Source organism: Perna viridis, chromosome 1 (assembly GCF_037379345.1).
Source record: "Perna viridis isolate PV_CMFRI_1.1 ecotype Kerala chromosome 1, ASM3737934v1, whole genome shotgun sequence".
Lineage (NCBI taxonomy): Eukaryota > Metazoa > Mollusca > Bivalvia > Mytilida > Mytilidae > Perna > Perna viridis.
The window spans coordinates 50,238,617-50,260,168 of record NC_142445.1 but is presented as its reverse complement, the minus strand read 5'-3'; the positions used below and the strand labels follow the sequence as shown (position 1 = coordinate 50,260,168).

The 21,552-nt window shown below is 33.5% G+C and overlaps 3 protein-coding genes across 4 annotated transcripts; all 3 read left to right on the top strand.

The window, feature by feature from the left end:
- The first annotated feature begins 1,988 nt into the window (after positions 1-1,988).
- On the top strand, positions 1,989-3,980 carry LOC148629198 (uncharacterized). The gene has a single exon (XM_088545977.1). The coding sequence runs from the start codon at positions 2,005-2,007 to the stop codon at positions 3,025-3,027; it is 1,023 nt and encodes a 340-aa protein (XP_088402103.1). The 5' UTR covers positions 1,989-2,004; the 3' UTR covers positions 3,028-3,980.
- A 422-nt stretch (positions 3,981-4,402) lies between these two features.
- On the top strand, positions 4,403-8,422 carry LOC148629197 (uncharacterized). Of its 2 annotated transcripts, none has more exons than XM_088545965.1 (2): positions 4,403-4,517; positions 5,663-8,422. In XM_088545965.1, exon 2 carries the CDS (start codon positions 5,696-5,698, stop codon positions 7,913-7,915), a length of 2,220 nt encoding a protein of 739 aa, XP_088402091.1. In that variant the 5' UTR covers positions 4,403-4,517; positions 5,663-5,695; the 3' UTR covers positions 7,916-8,422. The 2 variants fall into 2 exon arrangements, with proteins under 2 accessions (XP_088402091.1, XP_088402081.1); XM_088545955.1 differs by lacking the exon at positions 4,403-4,517 and adding an exon at positions 5,039-5,088.
- A 1,182-nt stretch (positions 8,423-9,604) lies between these two features.
- On the top strand, positions 9,605-21,190 carry LOC148629196 (protein SSUH2 homolog). The gene is made up of 13 exons (XM_088545944.1): positions 9,605-9,813; positions 12,897-12,958; positions 13,524-13,619; positions 14,226-14,292; positions 14,666-14,795; positions 15,293-15,353; positions 16,690-16,814; positions 18,131-18,193; positions 18,880-18,995; positions 19,285-19,377; positions 19,808-19,910; positions 20,290-20,391; positions 20,800-21,190. Exons 1-13 carry the CDS (start codon positions 9,779-9,781, stop codon positions 20,944-20,946), a joined length of 1,200 nt encoding a protein of 399 aa, XP_088402070.1. The 5' UTR covers positions 9,605-9,778; the 3' UTR covers positions 20,947-21,190.
- Positions 21,191-21,552: the final 362 nt, after the last annotated feature.

Below are 21,552 nucleotides of genomic sequence, written 5' to 3'. Positions count from 1 at the left end.
ACCATTCACACATCATACCCTTTGGTGCCCAAACGTATAAAAACTATGATATATGAATATAATTCTACGGCACGAGAAAAAAGAGGTATAGGCTAAGTATGATTGGCCCAAAGGTGCAAACTGGCTAGTAACTAAATGATCTTAAATAGGAATAACAACAAATAAAGATACAACAAAAATATATAGGTAATAAAGCATTTACAGTGGACATTCTATCAGTGTGGTAGCTCAGGTAGCTACTCAATTAGAACGCTTGACGAGCCAATTATGATTTGGCTGTAAAACTTGTCTATGATCTTGGCAAAAAAGAATTAATTCTTGAACACCACTCAATATCTCACCATATAGAGTGATATACGTGGATACCGTACAGTATTATACTTTAGAATTCCTCAGTGTCAGAATCGCGTGTTTTGCTGTTTTCACTTTTGACTCTTTACTGCCCACCTCGTTTTTATTTTGCTTACGATAGATAATAAGTCTATCAAGCGCTCGTAACAGAAGTCATTGGATCCGGTAAAAATCGGAACCAAAAAGAATAGAAATGAATGGATCAAGACAACACAAATAGGTGACACAAGATTATGTTGTGTTTTATAGTACCAAGATTTTTTGTGCAGGATGAAAATTGCTAACAAACAGATCATTGGTGGATTCACTTTACTCAGTATCCTATTGTTCGTTCAACTGGCGAATTTGAAACGTAGGTATAACACAAAAGAAGAAAACTTCTTTTTTATAGGATTTATCTAATCTTATATATAGTTATATGCATACGTCTTAGAATGTGACTACTATATGCACTTCACGATTCCATCGGATCATTATTTATGCAAAAACAAATTTTCGGTTGTTCCCTCCGCGGAACTCGATCTCGTACCTCTGTGCCATTTATGGCAATACCATCTGCACTAAATCCAGCGCCCTTCGATGGAGCAGTGTAGTGAATACAGTAGTCACGATATGAGACGTTTGTATAATATTAATTTTGTTGTGATATGTATCATTAATTTGATCCTCTATGCTGAATAATAATTCCTAGATGGGCTGTCCTGTACTAGAAAACATCATATACGATGTAATAACCATATATTTAAGCTACGAAGGGCGTGTTTTCATATAGCCTAGCTGGTCGAGTGGAATTTCGTGGAAATTAGACCATCTTACTTGCTAGTGCATTACTATGTAGATAAATCTCATGCTTGGCGAGGATCAACATCGAATGTTAATACACGGCTAATCCAACGAGTTAATTTGGCGTGGCCAGAAGTCTCAGAAATTTCTCCATCAAATGAAAATTAAAAAACCATACTTTGAATTTTTTTCAGTTTTGTAATGCTACGAACTCGATGGTTTCCGATTGCTCAAAAGAGTGCAACTTCAGAAACTGTACATGGGGACAATATTGTTTTTTCTCATTTTTTCATACAACAAAAGTGTAATTACTCAAAAATACTTAAAATCTATATTAATATTTTTTATGATTTAGTAGTTAATGACTGCAGGGTTAAAAACATAATTTGCCTAAATATGCTCGTGATTACTCGTCTTCCATCAAGTATATTTATTTTCATGGTGATCTCCGTATACCTGTTCAATAACGTTAGACACACGTTTCATAAGGTTTATGTGCATGATTCCATGTTGTCATTATAATCATTACTTAAATATATATTTTTTTTCCAGAAAGGACCATTTCTACACCAGTTGAAACTATTGTAAATAAAAAGATCCAAGTATCACGTAGTTTAAAACAAGGTATGATATTATCAAGGCATGATATTATCAAGGCATTATATCAAAGACGGCATTCATTCCATTGATATGGAATTGAGTGCTATGTATTTGTCAGTATATCAATAATAATAATGTTGATGTAAATGTAGGGCAACCACTGCAATGTTACTACAAACTTTGACATTTCTGTATTTCAGAAACTATAATAAGATATTTTGCATTTCAGATGATTTGTTAGCAACGGATAAGGCTGTTTTCGAAGCAAGAATGAAGAAAAGAGCAAACGATTTACTGCGAAATTGTAAACTCATTTCACAAAGAGGAAATAGTCCTATTTATAATGCCAGAATACCTATATTGCTGAAAGCCCATTCGCACCACTTGTGCAAAGTACCCAAATGTGGTTCAACATACTGGACACAAGCTTTCTTGGCAATGGCTGGCTTTGTTAAAGTAGACCACTTTGAAAAGATAAATAGAGAGACCATTCATGGATCTCTCCAAGAAAAGGTAATCTTAAGAAATTGGAGACCAAAATCAAGAGATATCTTAATGCTTGTAACAAGAAATCCCTGGCATAGGATTTATTCTGCCTACATGGATAAGATTTTTCGTCTTCAGACCAGTTTCATTCATAATGCACAAGTGATGTTAGGGGAGCGTGGTGAATATAGCGGAAAAATCCCAACCTTTCAACAGTTTTTGAAGTACATAATTTCTAATTATAAAAAAGGACATGACTTGGACCCCCACTGGATGCCAATCAGTAATTTATGTCGTGTTTGTAGATATAAATACACATATGTCCTGCAGATGGAATCGTTCGTTGAGGATTCATCATTTGTACTTGGAGAAGTGCTTCCTAATCATTTCAACAGTAGTGCAACTTTGTATTCTATTTTGTCAGACAAACACAGTGTAGACGAAGTGGGAAAATTAGCTCGACAGTTTACGTCTGAGCATCGTGAAAAAAGTAGATATGTGAGTTTTATTGACACAATGAAAAGACTCTGGGTCTCACTACAATCACAAGGTCTCATAAGCGATGACACCGTGTTCAATGCGGATTTGTTTGAAAATTTATCATATCGTAACGAATCGAAAATTGTTGAGATTTTTGACTCGAAACATAATGAAAAAATTTTATCCTCGATAGAAAAACGCAACCAAAGACAAAAACATTTTAGAGATGCATACGCTGCTGTTGACAAGAAAATCTTACAAGGAATAGAGGAGGTATATCAAAACGATTTTTTTCTCTTTTCTTATAAAAGAAAAATAACTGTGTAGAAAATAATAGATTGGTAAGGGACTTATTACTATTGCTATATCTAAAAAGGAAATAAAAGAAAGAAACTAAATGACTTCATTAAAAAACAGCTTCGTTTTTAATCGGAAACTTAAATATATTTTCCACTGAAAACTGAGAGATGAATACAAACAAGTGTAAATAAGGCAAGCAGATATCCAGAAGAGTAAACTATATAATGGGATGAAAAGGGGAGTATGCTCACAATATTCGTCCACACGTTCGCATCTTAACGTATAAAAAATAAAATATATTGCAAATGCTGAACATGGAAGCTTATCAAATCCGGACTAAAACAAAATAGGAAAAAAAAACAAACAAACAAACGAACAAACAAACAAAAACAAAAACAAAAAACAAAAAACAAAAACAAAAACAAAAACAAAAACAAAACAAAACAATACGAAAAAAAATACCAAATAAACACGGTAAAAAGCACCCCCCCCCAAAGAAAAAAAGAAGATAGCAGATGCAAATGACAATTGTCTGGCGCCACCATCAGGTATGCTGATCTTCTGAGATTGTCGTGGTCACCCTATGAAAGACAATGATAGCCCGTTACAACTTACATGTATCAAGTGGGATACATTAGCCTCTGCTGGATGAATATCGAATAAAAATTAAAGAAGTACCCATATATCAACGTATTAGCCTGGTATACCTTAAAAACATAGCCGAGATTTAAATGCAGATGAAAATATAATCGAGAGAAAACGGACAGTCGGATTCAAGCTTAGAAATCGCCTAAGTAGATTAGTCCAAAAGAGCATTTATAGCTGAATGTCGTTTAAAAAAAGAAGAAAAAAACCAAGGGTCAGTAGTGGGATAATTCAAGTACCGTATGTATTTATGTAATACCTTCAAATTCGGAGTTTTTAGTTAGAAATACGTTGTAAGTTTTTTATTATCTCATTATCAAAAATATAGCACGTATCACAGTCTAGTTACTTTTCAACATTAAAAAAAAAGTTTTGTTGTACCCACTTCTATACTTTTAAAAGCACAACAGAAAAAAAACCCAAAATAATATCGATTATTCGAATTTTACAAATAATATGGTATCCTTTTAAATGTTTATGCGACCGAATGACGTAAAATGCTGCGGTAGTGACGGATGCCTATAACAACTATAAAACAGCCGCAATAAATTGTCAATAGCTACTGTGTACATTTGGTCTTTGTAAAATGTTAAACAGAAAAGAAACAGGAATTTTGATCGATCTTCAAAACTTATCACTCAGTCTCTATTTGATAAAAACCAGTCCAAAAATACTTGTACAACCCCTATGTTTATTCTCCTTTGTCATGATACAAACGGTAAAATCGAAAAAAGACGAATATTTAGTGTTATGAAAACTTATTAACAATGGCAAAAATATTGAATATATTTTATGAAACATCATAGTATACTTGATCATATGATTGTATGATTTCCAGATTATGATTTGGATGCTTCTGAACTCATCTGTAGGTAAGCATTGTATCTTTGTCAGTCATATTCACTTGACACAAATGGCAATACGTTCTAAACTAATATTAATTGTGCTTTGACTACAACTTAATATTAATTATATGATGCGATAAGTTACCGTAAAGTGCAAAAGGAAAACCAGTAAGATTTTTGGATTATTGTCTGTTTTTCGCTTTCAGATATAAAATACTGTCTTAAAATGATATGGCGCTATCGTCCATGTCTTCGTCCTCGTCCGTAGAAACATAATACTGCTAAGTTTGATGTTTTCTTTTGTAAGGCGATACTACTAAGAAGAAATGATATACATGGAAACGAAACCTTTGTCAAACTAAAGCTCATTCTCGTATTACAATTACAAGAAAAAAAATCAACCCATTTCACAATTGTAACTTTATTAGAAGAAAACACTATCCGTTCACCCTATTGACTCCAAATAAAAAAAACAATAGACAATCTTCAACTGTGAAACAATTAAATTGCAAAACCAATGATTGTTTTACGTTTTTATTTACAACTACAGATAAAAGTAAGTTCCTCATTGTTCACCATAACATATTAATTAATGACCGTAAGTATTTTAAGTACAATAACAAAAAATACATGTATTATCAAAGGCGATATATTGATAATTTTTGAAGATATTGCAAGCTATTTTTGATTTATCATTGTTTAGGAGATCATATTAGTATTTGTATGATAGAATCTTACAATGCAACAGCTAAAGACTAGATTCAAATTTTAATATCTTTTTATTGAAGTTTTCCATAAGTTGTTCATAGGGTTAACTGAAACATATTGTTGTATAGAATTCTATAATGTCTATATATATATAGTTATTGATGAAATATTGTTTGACGGTATACATTCGGTTTGAATTGTTGTCAAAAACTGACGCATTCTTTTGTCAACGAGGCAGAAATGTAGAGAGTTTGATACTTAGGATATTACCATGGTTGATTCTATATAATGTAAAGGAACAACCCTGTCGAAGTAAGTATTATAATTGTCATTAATCTATTGTATATGTTTATCAATCAGGTTCTAGGAATTAATATGTAAAACTTCTTTTAATGTTTCTTATGAAAATTATTATTAATTTAAAGGCAGCAGAATATCGATACAAATCGTATTTCTGATTTCAGATACGTGAAAGATTTTTGTGAAAACATCACAAAATGCCACAAAAACTGATACAACACAGTTTAGGCTTCTCGAGAGAATCAAGAATGGACTCAATCATGCGTTCTAGCAAACAGATAATGTTCACCACAAAAACCAAAAATAAACACATGTCAAATCTACTGGAATTTGAGAGAAAGAAAATCAAAGACGACGAACAACTTGTTCTGATACACGCAAATAGAAATATCAATAATGAAAGACGATGTTTGACAAATATGATTGCGTTACGGAAAATCTACCAACGGCACAGCTTTGACAAGTACGATCCTATTTTACACCCACAAAAACGAAATCGTTACTGTCATTTAGATGCACGGGATTTAATGAAAATGTGGTTCAAAGGAAAGACAATATCGATAGAAAAGTCTGAACCTGATATACAATCACAAACAGAATCGCGCCCACCATCTTCGATTTTCAAACGCATGCGTATAACTAGCGGAAGAAGCCGAAAGTTAAGTTCTATTTCAGGAGAAGGAAATACGTGGGGAAATCTTCTCTCGGAAACAATTCACGAGGAGCCAAAATGGGATCTCGACACTCTTGTTGATGAAGACACTGCACATAGTGATGTAGACAATGCACAGGCTGCTTTTGCTGAAGTTCACAATAACTCGCCAAAGTATTCTTTCGTTCAAAACAAAAAAAGTTCGCATTCAGGGATTAATTATAACGATATGCAGATTCCACGACAGTCGATCGGAAATGATGAAATGATAACTGAAAATAGAATCCATAACAAGGACAAGTTAACTATAACAACGGGTGGTTCTAATTTAAATTCAGAAAACGAATCTTCGCAAAGTATTAAAGAGAAGGAAAGTGATACAAGTGTTGACCAAAACGGAAGCCAAGGGAATAATATAGAAAAAACAAATTCCAAAGATTCAAAACAAGACGTAACGAAATTGGTTTCTCTTATCTTACCTACTACTACTGAAGCGAAAATAGAAAGCGAAATAAAAGAATTTGATTCTGAGGGTGAAAATGGACTTGATCGTTCTGGTTCATTCAGTAGACCACAAAATAATTGTGTTAATTCTGACCACGGTAAAGACAAAGCAATAGATAAAGCCATTTCAAGTCAAAACAGACTGAATGAAACAAAGAATGACCAAACCAATGGTCAAATGGTAGAAAGAACTGTTCAAGAAATGCGAAATTGTAAAGTAGCGAAAAATATTTTTCAACAAAACAAAGAATTTAGCGAACGCGATAAAAATATGTTCAAGCCAGCATCTAAACTTGTCCATCAGATTAAAAAGAGGACGGAAACGGAAGAATCAAATCAAATTTACTCGAAAGCAAACGATAGGAAAATTTCAGAACAAGGATCTTTGAATAAAGCAAAGACAGTACCTTTTAAGAAAGAACACACTAGCGTTTCCCCCTTAACAAGGCTTAGGGAAAAAACAAATTTGTCGATGCCGTCAGTGTCAAGAGAAAGATCTGATATCTCAACATCATCAAAGTCTAGAGGAAAGACATCAGCATCAACATCTAGAGGGAAGAATACTTTGGCTTCAAATAGAGTAAAAAGCGGAAACTCATCAAAGTCCATTGGAAAGCAAGATGACAATACGGTCACTGCTAGTTATAAAGACTCTGTAACGACGCCGCCAAAAACAGTGACAAAAGCAAATGCTTCAGGGACAATATCTTCAAATTTTAAACCCCCAACTACTGCACCAAGTGTCATGAAGCGACCAAGATCAAAAGAAGCATCCAAACAAAACACAGCGATCTCCATGACGGATGAAACACGAAGATCAAGCAGTGCTTCGTCGTTACGCTTTGATACAACCCACATGGGAAATGCCGCAACGAACAACCCAATCAACTGGAAAGGTTTAGTCCATAAACTCAAAGGACAAAACACTGACACAATTGTCGATGATAAAGTAGTAAATGTAAGAAGCACCCGACGTTTGAAACGAAGGGAAAAGACTTTTGTTTTAACTAGAGAAAGAACAATATTTCCTGGCGAATGTAAAACAACGTTTCAGATGCGTAAATTCATTGATAAGGAGGTAAGCGACCTCATATTTTCTATGTCTCCAAAGGGAAAACGTCAATCACAAATAGAACTATTAAAAGAACGCGAGAATTTCCGACTACCTCTCTTCATGGACAAATCAAAACCAACATCAGCCATTTTCAGGGAATTTAAGAATCCTCCTCAGACGGGTCGAATGATGACAGCTCCATCGTAATTTTGTTTTACAGAGTTGCTTCATATTTATGTCCATTATGACGAACCAAATCTTGGTGATTGAATACTTGTTGATACCCTGTGCAATGACTTTCAGACTTAATTTATTGATTAAACTGATCTGTCATATTTTGGATGGTAATCAGTTATGTTTGTGTTAATTGAACACTAACCGGTCTTAAATGGGTTGATCGATGACTTTGGTAAGCAAAATAAGACCGATTTGTATTGCTTTGTGATTTGGAATTACAGTTTCTTGTTTTTTTTATAAGCAAGAATAATCATAAATGTCTGGATAATATTTCAATATGATTTGATAAACAAAAGAAATTTATTACAGAGGTGTTTTCAATTTCATTACTTACCGATCATATACCAAACAGAAATTTCTTATAAAAATACCAAGCAAATTGTGGTAGGTCGATCGATAGAGTTTGATGTGTTAAGCTAATTAATTACTCGATGCTCGGTAATCTACATCAATTCATTATTTATGTCGGGCATTTTTTACAAACAAAATGGTTGTCTGTATTGTAAGTTGTTTTATTTTATTAAATACATTTCTTTTTCATTCTAAAGTCTTTATCGTTATATGTTGTGTGGTGTAATGAAAATGTTTTGATATACACGTTCCCTATAAGTGTAGATGGTGATGATTGTTATGTCAATTTTATATACAATCTATGTGATTTTTATCTCAAGAGTGCAACAATCGAATGAAAAACTGACACCTATTGGCTATTTGATCTCTAACTGTTTCTGAACTAGAAATAAAAGTGGATTTTTACATGCATGTATCATCTCCTGTCTGATATCTATAAAGACTGCCAACTACACGTGTGTGGTTGTAACTCGACCTGATGTGCGTTAAAATCTATTAATTTAAAACAATTCCATAAGAGTTATTGACATGCTTAGAGAAGTTGTCAATGTTGTGGAAAGAAATAGAACTCGAGAAATATTTGTGTGTCTGTTAGCAGAAGTAGAAATAATGGTAATTTGAATATCATTTCCCGGTCTCTTTACGAAAACAAAACAAAACAAAACACGATCAATGTTTTAAAAAATGTGACTTGACATAACGGACACATATACCATAAAACCTATAAAGGCTGATTCCACCCTCCGCATAAAGTAGTTATAAATAGGAAGCCCAATTCAGAATTCAGAAGTTCTACCATGTGAAAAACAAGAAAATCTCAGTTATTAAGGGTACTAGTATTTAAACTTTGTGATACTTCAAATTTCGGTAAATAATTTGTTATATTATTCAAGTCAGATAAGTCGGACAACTGAGCTTGTGAAAACTTTCGTAAATCTTCCAAATACAAAAATACTAATCATATATCAATAATGCGTTACAAGTGTTTTAAAAAATAAGGAATAATTTCATCAGCAGTTATAAACAAATACAAAGGAAGATAACTGTCTATTACTGCAGAAGAATTTTAAAATTTTGTTGTGAGATTTAAATATAGTTCTCCCGACTTAAATATTTAAGCACCGTTAATTGGCTCATATATTGATTTTAAAAGTAGTCATGTTTTACTACACGACTTCATGCAGTATTTATTGTATTGAAGGTTAACAAAGAATCGATTGAAACAAAACTTTTGTTACATTAATGACAAAAGATGTGTATAGTTGATAATTTTATGTGTTCTAAAATCTAACCACAATTAAGCTTTAAACATAGTTTGGTATTGTAATAATATCAAGATGACAAATCCTAAAATTTAAATTAAAAATTCTTGTATTTAAACCTATTATTAGTTCAACTGGAATTTTGTCGTAATCTTGGCTTATATTGATTTATTGTGGCCTAAATCTAGTAGGATTTACATATAAAAGCGGTGGCTTAACGATGTCTAAAGCTATCAGAATAATGCCACAAGTCAGGTAAGACCTATAGGTAAAAGTATTTGCTTACCAAGTACAAATATGTAAATTCAACTTTAAGAATTCGTGTTTTCAATAGGTCGTCTGATAATAGGATATGATATTACTCAAATAGAGTTGTATTGAATGTTTATATAATGTTTGTATCTGACAATTCATTTTGGAGGATATTTAGAATGGAGATGAACAATTATAGTTGATGGAACAATGGGATGATAACACGGTTGTAGCCACAATAAGCTTAGTATTTTATGTGTGTCTCTCGGAATGTTCTGTGTATGAGGAAGACGTCTTTAAAACAATTAAACCTGCTTGGGGCATATATGTATATACACGTGTCGGAAAGTAACTATACAGATTAACTGTTAGTTATTTATTTTGTATAAAGATATAAACTGACACTGTCCCTGCCTCAGTTTTAAAATGAACTCCCTTTTCCGCAGTTTGTGTAACATTGGTTTAGTTGACATGTCCTTCCTTTCATGCGATGCCTTTGCGTACGTTTCATCTTTGGGCAAAAAGTCGTTTTCGTCATACTGTGTAGCGTCGTCGTTTTCATCTTGTCTGAGAAGCTTACGCCTTGCGGAAGTAGTGTCACTTTCATATTCTAGTTTTTATTCAGGCAATGTCTAGTCTGCTTTGTTTTGTTTTTTGTTTTTGTTTTAGAAAATGGTGAATGCTAAGTAGAACACTTTCATCAATATTTCACACAAAAATGATCTTACTATTTTTCTTAGATTTTTTTTATTCTAAGGATTCAGGCGTCTGTCAGAAATTAAAAATGTGGCGTTGGGTTATAAATCAGATAAATGGGACAGTCTAAGCATTTGATATATCTATTTATGATGTAATCGCCTCGGACTTAATGATGGTTAGAGCAACCATCTGTATACAGGTCTGCAATGATAAACTGAAAACCATTGTTTTACAGCTGACTGTAAGTGTTTCGTTTGAACCCACGTTTTTATCCTCCACTGGATTCAATTCTTGCAACATGGCCTCTTTTCCCCCAGTCGATTTAGAAGGTATATTGTGTAAGTTGGTCAATTAGTATTGTACACTGATGCGCATGTCTTGCCATTAGACTCGCACCATGAACAGAAACATTTAATGTTCATGTAGTTAAAATGTTTAAAGTTCTATATATCGAATATCATGTTTACCTAAGTTATTAATATAACCATTTTAGACATTGATTGTACATTCAACTTGAGTTTTTGAATGTTCTTCTATTCATAAGGGTTCAAGTAGTAGATTTATTTTCTTGTTCATAGCGGGTTGCCATAACAGAACGATCGCCAGTTGATTGTGTGATAATTTAAAAGGGAAGACTGGATATATGTTATCTTGATAAAAGTTTTTTCTTAAATTAAGTATAGCAAGTACGGTAGCTAAAATGTTTAATTGGGACATTTGCTTATATTGTCACATTTTACTCGTTTACAAGTGCATTTTTTATTTTTGAAAGTAGAGGTCGCTAGTGGACTATGTCCTTTCCCCGCATTGTCTATATGAATTGGAGTCGCATATTTGCTATTATTATATACCATTTAGGATATTTTATTTGTCATAAATCAATATACTATACCGGGTCGTGCCATCAATAGCTTTTTGCCAGAAATGCGATTAACCTTTCTGAATCTCTCAATATCTCTCAATATCGTTCTTATTTCTACTGACTACTATGACAAGCGACAAAACATCGATTATCTGGGTTTATCGCTCAAAAACTGTAGTCAGCGGCCGCTAAACCTAGTTAATCGCAGGCAAACTATAGTTTACGATCAATAATGATAATCCTACTGGGAATCCACATGGGACTACTGTATTATGGTATTTTGCAGACCCACATCTGGTTTCTATCACCAGTTTATTTGTAATTGTGTTTTGCCGTGTAAGCCAAACATTACACATCACCTTCTTTTCTCTGTCTTTGCAGTACATTAAAGTGGATAGCTTTGGGTGATAGTTTATGGATTTATGTGTGATTGCTCATAATAAAAAGAAATTGTTCTTAAACTTTGATTAATTTTTGTCTAATTTTAATGTTCATTGTGATATTAGGGAACATCTAAATACGGCTAATTTGTATGATCTGTTTATTAACATTGTGCAAATAGTTAAATCGTAATCTTTTCTTATATATAATAATTTGTTAGATAACGTGTATAAATGAATTGTGCATTTAGAACAAAGTAAACTTAATATCTGGAATCTCATAACAAATGTTGTACCTGTTAATACTGCGAAGTCACAAAACAAAAATGCTTTCAAAGACCCTGTTTTCAGATAAATGGAGTTTCCGTGATTTATTCGATTTTAATAGGACTAGCTTCATGGTATTTTTGAATAGGCTCAGCCTATGTGTTGCACGAAATGTTGGTTATGTGTTTATCATTTTTTTACCATGGCTGTGGTCTAAAGAGTCTTAGAATGTTATATTTCACATGGTATTATCAACCTAGCCAGCGAGAAGTATGTTTATTACTTTATACGTATCTAATGTCGGATGCGTTGTTGTCTGTGTGTGTGTGTGTGTGTGTGTGTGTGTGTGTGTAATGACCGATACGTTTGCTAACACGGTTGTTGCGTATGGGTGATACTAGACCAAGTTACTATTGGAAAAATATGGCGACACTCTGAACTCCGGAGTCTGGAAACCTTGATACTTAATTTCGAGGATTGAACTCTAACGCTATCAGACACCTCGATAACTAAGCCTGACTGTTCATGATATTGATAGTTCGCAACGTTGCAAAATTTTTTTATCTTATCTCTTTTTGCTTCTGTTGAATGTAAATCGTCTTAGTAGTTTATCAGTGCGTAGTCAGAGATTCAGACGAGATTGACCATTGCCATGGTAATATACATTTATAAACTGATGTTGAAAAAAACAATAGCAGTATGGAAAAAGAATCAAGGTAGTGTTTAAAATTTGTCTAATTGTATCTACTGCAATTTAAAAATATACTGTATGATTTGTGTATTATTTTCCAATTTGTGCGTTAGTCTTTTGTTTTGTTGTTATTGTTTATACTTGTAATATGATTTGATGTATATATGTAGTATTAACTTTTGTACAGACCATCAGAAGAAAGCGAACAGGATGAAAGTGGAGAAGATGATGTTGATGATACAGTGCCAGGTAGTACTTATGTGGTTTAATAAGCATAGCTGTAGAAACGTTTTATTCATTGAGCAGTGGATACGTTTGTAGAGCTATGGGATGTTTCAAGCTTGCCGGTAAATGCTGACTGTTTCAAACCATCAAGGCTAAACAGGAAGCCTAAATAATTAACAACAAAATCGAATGTTTTCGATTTATTTTCGGTTTCGTTTTAGAGGGTTATTAGCAAGGGAAGTCTGGCTTGTTTACATTATCGATTCCATCAGTATGCTTAATTTATATCGCTGTGATGACTGTTGTGTTCGAAAAAATAACACGTTTACATGTCACTAATATTGGCGATATTTATACACCTTTCTTTCTTGATATGACCAATTAAAACATTTTGCGATACCATTTTTAAGCTTTGTTGGGAATAGATGAAAATGACTTTGATAATTAATGATACATGTATGAGAAAAATAAACAACAAAATTATATAGTGAAGGCTTAAAAATTGAAACTGTGTGCTTTTTTTTTCTTTCTTAAGCATGCCAATTAGCTTAGAATGAAACAACTAAAACATTGGTTTGTTTAATTTCAGTTGTAGCAGGCGAGGGTATAGATGAAAATGCAAAAATAAAACCACCCTCCGATATCGGAAGTGTGCCTGGCTATCCAAGTGTTAGATTCGATGCTTGTAAGTTAACGTGTTTTTATAGCCTTTCCTTCAACTCACTGAACAACCTAATGTATGGTACTGTGTATTGTGAAAATGTTTTTAAGTGCAACTAAAACCAGGCTGAGGCTTATATTGGGTGATTCATGCTTTTCGTAATCCCAAATATTCAGGATATATATAGGAGATCCCAAATATTTCACGATAAGTAGCAGATTCAAGAATATGAGCATAGAAAGAGTTGTTTTTAGGACCCAACAAATGTATTTATACAGTTTCAACGATTATCTTTTAGAAGATATGATGAATCACCCCTGCTTGGTTTTTAGGCAGAAACATAATTAAGTTTTATGTTACAAGGCTCCATATTTGATAATTTAAATAAAGATAGTGTCTTCATTGATTACAGGCGCTTGCTGCAATAATATAGTTTCACCTTCATTGAAAGCTTTTCCCTTCTTCATTGTTAAACTAGATTTCAAGTCATGTCTACTGAATCAAACGTAAATGCACTGCACTATCAATGTAAAGCACTGATATATTTCAACGCCCGTGTCGATCTCTATTTTCTCAAAAGCATTTGGTATTCCCATTTGTCATTGCTGAAATTAATGTTGTATTTTCCAGCCTTATTACCACCACCTCCCAGTCATGCACCGAAACCTTCGGAATACAAACAACCTGAATTTGCTAAGTGAGTCAAGTTTCTATTTAGATGCAACCACATAGATCGACTTCAAAGTTGCAATTATATGTAAATGTTGTATGCAGTGAAGTTATTTGTGCATTGAATCAAATATTACTGGAACATATCAATGCTATATGTATTTAGTGGTATTCAAGCTAGCTGTCTTTAAGTAGTGTTTTTGCAAATATCTCGAAGAGCATTAACCTGGCTAATTTTACATTTAGAACTTCGAGATACTGAATGGTTAATTTACTGAGACAAATATAAGACCATAAAATGGACAAGTGCCGGTTCAATCAAACAAAAGAAAACAACAAACAAACAAACAAAAACCTACAAAAAATCAGACTAAAAATGGAAATATTTGCTTGCTTTAAAGGGTCCCGGTAATCTCTGAAGATACTGCAAGAAAAGCTCTTTTGGAGTTTGTAGAGACGCAGTGTTGTTGGGGGAAAGGAACGGCAGAAAAACTTCAGTTTATAAATCTCCAGTCTTCTACCTCTTATCATGTAGGTCGAAGCTAGGAAAATATCTTGTTGATTATATTTGAAGCACGCTTCATGTATTTGAATTACGAAGATATTTCATTCGTTTGTAACCAATATAACTTGTTTCAAAACATTATTCCATGAAGAGTTGTGTTATATTAAAGATAATTGTGTAGTCGTTTCCTCCTTTCTTCATGTTTAGAGTCCAACAAGTGCCATCAAAAGACGGGCGTGTAAAAGGCGTGAACGGATCTTTAATTTCTTTCGTATTTTTTAAACCAGTGAATGTGTATTTGTTCTTCCTGTTAGATCAACAAACGTAACCTACTGTGAATTTAAGCTTCAGTTTGTCTTTTACATGAAAGATTAAGATGTAGTCATATTTTAATGACAATTCAAGTGAAAACAAAACATTTATATATTTAGCTTAAGATTATACAAAAAAGAGTTTTACAAACTACTTTCAAAACGAAAACTACAAAGCGAGACATCAGTTCAGTGTCATCTATTTGTTTCAGTATATTTTAGAGACCTATACAGAACAGAGGGCTACAAACTGGGAGAGTGTACCATTTAAAGGTGACGTTCTATATGTTGATAAGTCATTTTTAGAAACGTTTTGCACAACTCGAACATGGCAAACATAAAAAAAAAACGGTTAAAACATATTGGAATATGTTTATATATATTAAATGCGCACGAAAGGAGCGTAAAGAGTAGTATTTAATACCAACTTGGTTTCATTAAACTTATGTCATATAAAGTAAGCACGTTCATGCAGGAGGTAAATACGAATGAACATGGCAAACTAATATATTTTCGTATATTGTTAAAAGCGAGAGAGAACTAAATATGTATCGGAAAATATTCTCTAGCTTAATACAGATCAAATCATATTATTTTACCAAGACAGATATAGCCAAAAAGTCATCAAAGTGTTTACGAAAATGAAGTTATCAGTCTTACGAATGTAAATATATCGGCCCAAGATTCGGTCGGACCAAACGGCCTTAAATAGTGGTAGTAATTTTGTTTGTTCGGGAGCGTTTCAGATTTGACCTACTTCATATCATAAATGAAATACATATATTATATATATTATTCGAAAAGAAAATACCAGTGACGAGCAAAGATACATTGTTGTTTCTCTTGATATAAGACTTAGCTCATTTCGTCTGTAAATGTATGGAATTATATTCTGATATCTGCGTGTTACTCGTATTGAAGACCTTTTAGTGATTTCAGTATTAAGTATTTACAATTTTTATAAAGGGTATACGATGGTGCATTTGTTGAATTTCATCATTTCTGTTCCTTTTTCTATCATAGGATTCTCTGATCATGTTCAACAGGGAGGGTACACTGTTAAAAATACAATTATATGTACATAAACATGTTTTCAAATCAATTGTTTCTGTCATGTATTGTTTTATGTCATGATAATATAGTATGTAATATTACTGGAACAAGTATGCTTTTTCGGGGTGGGATGAAAGTTTTTATTTAGAGTTACATAAATACCAACATGGAGATATATTTTCTAAATCCATTGATCATAAAGTATTTCACGACCAAAGGGAATATAAATTGAACATCTAAATTTGTATCTGGCACTAATTAAATTCGCGTTAAAACATCTTGAAGTGTAATCTGACATACCAAGACACCGATTCAAAGAAAACTAATGTTCATTTCAATAAGATAAAAAAAATGCATTTTGATTTGTATACTTAGTCTTTATTCGTGTTTGCATGGAAGGTGGAGTCATTTGTAACACCATGTAATGTTTTTGGGCTCAGTGGTTACATATGTAAGGGGAAAATGCAATGATATTTCAAACTATAAAAGGGGGACTTCTCCGGAACGATGTTATTTCTAATACTAATAAATGATTCTATTATGTGGTATTTAACAGGCCAGCCCATTGATGGACCACACAATGGACCCGCACCTGGACCATGGGATATAGTCTCTCAACCTTGTGACCTATTCCAGGATGAGATTCGAACCATGGAAATTCCGCATACAGCTAGCGTTATGGTGAGGAATCATGCAAAACAAAACCCGTGTTATGATTTTTTTTCATGTTGAATGTTGTTTCAAAAGCCGTCATAAAAATATTAAATAGGAAATTGATTTGAAGACAAAAGTCATTCGATAAAGAGCTACTTTACTTCGAATAGGAAGATTTATCGGATTGTGGGAAAGGTGTGTTTATCTAAAGCACCAACTTGTACTTTGATTCATCTTTGTCTTCTGCGAAAGCAAATCCCGTGGAAGAAGGCTTTTAATCAACCGCTCCTCCATTATCTCAAAATTTATTTTGAATTGATGGATCGAAATGAAACTTGATACATGTATACAAAATAGAAGCATAGGTGCAAAGGATGTCGCCTATTCGTGTTACTCCATTTGGTAAAAAAATCAGCGTTACAAATATTAGGTTGTTGTAAGTGACCTTGGTCATTGCTTGTGATGTGTATACACATCGCTTTGAAAGCAGGAGAAGTATTGTAATTATGATGTCTCCATTCGTTCGTCCATCCACACCTCTTTCTGCAACTAAATCGGTGTTTTGCAGAGAAATTGATTGGCTATCAGTTTGACGTGATAACTATCAAGTGATATCCTCCAGAAAACTACATAAATGGCTTCATCCGCCTCATTTTAATACACACTTTCTCAATTTGACACCAGTGGTCTCTTCAGTACTAGACTTCATGAAAAATGAACTAGTTTGATTTCCAAATTATTGACGTTCCTCATATGTATAGCAGCTTACTTGCTTCTCCTGTATGTGGGTTTTTAATCTCACAATTGATTTGACAACTATAGTCTGCAATAATTACGTAGATTTAAAAAAAAAACTCCCATCGTGATCTTGTTACCTGACTTCTTAACCTTTCTTAAAAAGTTCTCCCGTCGATATCAATATCTTGAAATATCGTAGGTTATTCTGTACCAACGGAACAAATCATTACTGGTGTGTTTTCACTACATCAGTTGTCCAGTCAAACGCTGAGTTGACTACTGTTTTATTCATTTTGATTCTTGTGTGCACAACACAACTTACACCAGAACTATTAAGGCCACTGTAAAGGCGGGTGGTTTGGCTGGTCATACAAACCTGATTTAACCCAACATTTCACATTGGAATGTCTGTACCAAGCCAGGACACATTACGAATAATTTCACTTTCCGGTTTCTCCTTTATATTGCCAGTTTGTATATTTTTTTTTAATATTCTCTTCCTGAATCATGATTATGAGTTCAGTCATTTTGTTACAAACTTAATGCTAAACTCCAAAATCCTATATAACATTTCAAAATGCATTTTATTGTTTCTTGTTTTCTAGAATTGCCACAGATGTTCTGCCAAAGGATATCTAATTTGTAGTTCCTGCAGTGGTAGAGGCAGGGTAAGACAAACATTATCTTTCAAACATCTACGATATTGACGAAAAGGAAATAGTCTATATCAGCTAGAAAATGTTAAACGACCATAAAATTCCTAGAACCACTATTGTTAAAGCTTTGTAGATATCATAAAACAACCAACAAACAAGACGCATCAATCAGTTAAGTACGTGTTGAATATAGGTTACAGACCACCAATTCAACCAATGAGCATTTGGAACGTACGCAAAAATAGTCCTACGCAGAAATTACCCCTGTTCCTCATAGTGCTGTGAAAAAAGTTCTCATCTTATTTTAAAAATTTAAACAGTTTCTGAAAGGAAAAACATTTCTGTACATTTTATAGGTGCATTTTGCTTCTTGTGATGTGAAGCCTAATCTCCATAATGATTTTTAAATATACCCCTATCTTGTGAAAACACTGGGATTTCCCATGCTATTTATAGACCCTTCACTTCCGGTGACCAGTACTGCACTGCAAGTCTGCTAACCCCACATGCCATTCTGAGGATTGTGAGCTGACATATGTAGAATCATGCTGATATATAGTCATCTGCAGGTTAAAGTTAAGGTAAAGTCCAGAGAAGCCATTGAATATTGTGAAATTAGCATAGAAGCCTATGGGAAGTGGAATTAGTGGTTTTTAGCCTTATAGGACACTCGATTTCTCATTTATTTTTTTTTTCAGAAACGATGCGGAGCTTGTCATGGACGAGGTAAGAGAAGGCGACGAGTTAAACGTAAAAATGGATGGAGAACCGTTCATAGGACATGTTTAAGTTGTCATGGATCTGGAAAAAGAACGTAAGTTGTTGCAATCGGTACATCCTCGGCCAATCCCGGCAATGCTCGGATCCCGAGATTGGCCGAGAATCTGCGATTGAAGTTGGTGGTTAAAAACGAGATGACACACATCACCAAGTCATTCAATTCTATATTTTCTTACGCTGAATTACATAATATTGACCAGTATCAATGTCTTACTTCATTCACGATTTTAGAACTTTCATTAATTGTAAACATTAGTATGCTGTTTGTCATTTCATACAACTTTCCAAAGTTATTGTACCGAACATTGATATGTATTATCTAGGTGTGGGAGATGTAATGGTTCTGGTCGAGTAGTTTGTCCGACATGTGACGGAACAACTCAAGTTAAATGGTTTATTCAGTTAACTATCACCTGGTAAGTACATGAAAACTGATACCCAGACTGCATGCGTTTAATGTTTTTATAGACCATTGTCAGTTTCAAAAAGTTTCTTGTCTACCATTAGGGAAACTTGGATTTTATATTTAGACACTCTGGTCCTACCGTTTATATATGCTTGCCTACCAATAAGGAAACTTGGATTTTTTTATTTAGACATACTGGTCCAACCGCTTAGATACGCATTGGATTTACACATAACATCATTATTAAACACAAGGAAGAAATAAAAAGATCACAGAACAAATTATTGCGCTGTATATGTACGGGTATACCTTGACACATGGGTCTACAATAACAAATCAAAATCATTTTTTTTTTCACCACCATTGAAATCATGATCAGCTTGACGACACAACCATTGTTTTATATTACTTAAATGTAAATCATGTTTTGTTCTTTTCAGGAAAAATCACATGGGACACCATATTGTGGAGAAGACTGACTTACCCGATGAATTAATAAAAGATGTCGCAGGAACTCTGGGATTCCAAGATACTCAACCAAGGGTTAGTAACTGCGTTTCCACATGTGATACTGTAATGCGCCTAAGGTCTTTGAAAGACATTACAAACATGTAACAAATGTTGTGAGATTCGTGTTAGAGTTTCCCAGAACCACGGGCATTGTTGTCGTCTACATTAAAGAAAATGTGGCTTTGTCAAGAAGTTGAATAGTTCCGTTTGAATATTCACAATGGTTTGTTCATTGCGAAGTAAAGAACTTCAAACTTGGATATTCAAAACAGAAAAAAAATAACGAACAGAACACTGAATAGTTTACCCTCTCGTCTTTAAAATGTCAATTTTAGCCGAATGGTATTTTTATAAAAAGAACTGTTTCCTGTTTCCACTGCAGACCAAGATGTTAAGTTTTGCTATTTTTCAGGTTTTACCAATAGCTATGTTTCCTGAGGGTGAAATAAACCAGGCATCACATCGACTGGTGAATGAACACGGTAACATTCCCAATAGTCGGATTCTTATGCAGGTAAAAGAAACTAATTACTAGACAACAACCAGATTAATAGCTAGTAGGAGGTTGGGATTTTAAAATTTTAAATTTGAGGGGGTGGTTAATTCTTTTTACTAATTTTTTACTCAGGCCTTCCTATTACACAATAGTGTAAATTTTAAAATATACACAATTTGCTCACAAACCTTCCCCTTCGAGAAGTAAATAGTGTGTGTCTTAGTAAACATGGGAACAGTGTAGAAGAAGACTTTTGTGTTTTCAGTTTTTTTCTTTAAAGTTTCACATTATTTTCTGCACTATTTTTAAAGATTACTAATAGAGATCAGACGAAAGAACTATACAAATTTTGGTAATCAAATATTTACTGCACACCCTTGAAAGCAGTACATAATACTATGTAATATATGAATTTTATACTTCCAGCGTCACGTGATACGGATGGTTCCAGTTACACAGTGCTACTATAAAGCAAAGAGCAAGGACCTGGACTATTTTGTATATGGCCTGGACTGCAAAGTTCATGCCCCGACATACCCGGACCAATGTTGTTGGGGCTGTACTATTCTTTAAGTCCTCAATTTTAAAGTTTGTTGACTGAGCGGTTGACGTGCAATCATTTTCTGTACTATTTATATATGCTATACAAAAACATTTGATTTCACTACTCGATCTACAGTTCAAATTGTAATGATTTAAGTGTAGATATTTTTAGTCATTCTCTAATGAATATTTATATTTATACACTGTATTTTTAGAGTCTAGAATTTATAAATTTGTTACTTTTATATTATAAAATAAACTAATATGATCTAAACTTCATGGCACTTTCTTTATGTGGTGACCTCTGAATCATCGGGGAACGACAATTTGATTTTGAAGGAAGGGGCGACGGTTGGGCGAGCTTGGAAGAATTTTAGAATGAATATTTTCACACCGACCTTTTTGAAAATAAGTATTTTGATTTTGAAGATTGATATAATTTCAAATCAGTCTCAGCTGAACATCATAAATGTTTTAACCGGTAACATGGTGAACAGGCGCGGATCCAAGAACCATAAACCGATAAAAAAAATTGCCACCACAAGTTTCACCCCATAATATTTTTTTGCCTTGCTTTACACGGCATTTAATTCAATTAACGCCCCCCTTAAACTCAAATCCTGGATCCGCCCCTGG

What these genes read in the sequence shown, in the direction of transcription:
- LOC148629196 (XM_088545944.1), top strand. Translation starts at nt 9,779, where the DNA reads ATGTCTAAAGCTATCAGAATAATGCCACAAGTCAG. An exon ending in CATGGATCTGGAAAAAGAAC is followed by an intron (nt 18,996 to 19,284) that starts GTAAGTTGTTGC and finishes TGTATTATCTAG; the next exon opens with GTGTGGGAGATGTAATGGTT. An exon ending in ATAGTCGGATTCTTATGCAG is followed by an intron (nt 20,392 to 20,799) that starts GTAAAAGAAACT and finishes TTATACTTCCAG; the next exon opens with CGTCACGTGATACGGATGGT.
- LOC148629197 (XM_088545965.1), top strand. Translation starts at nt 5,696, where the DNA reads ATGCCACAAAAACTGATACAACACAGTTTAGGCTTCTCGAGAGAATCA.
- LOC148629198 (XM_088545977.1), top strand. Translation starts at nt 2,005, where the DNA reads ATGAAGAAAAGAGCAAACGATTTACTGCGAAATTGTAAACTCATTTCA.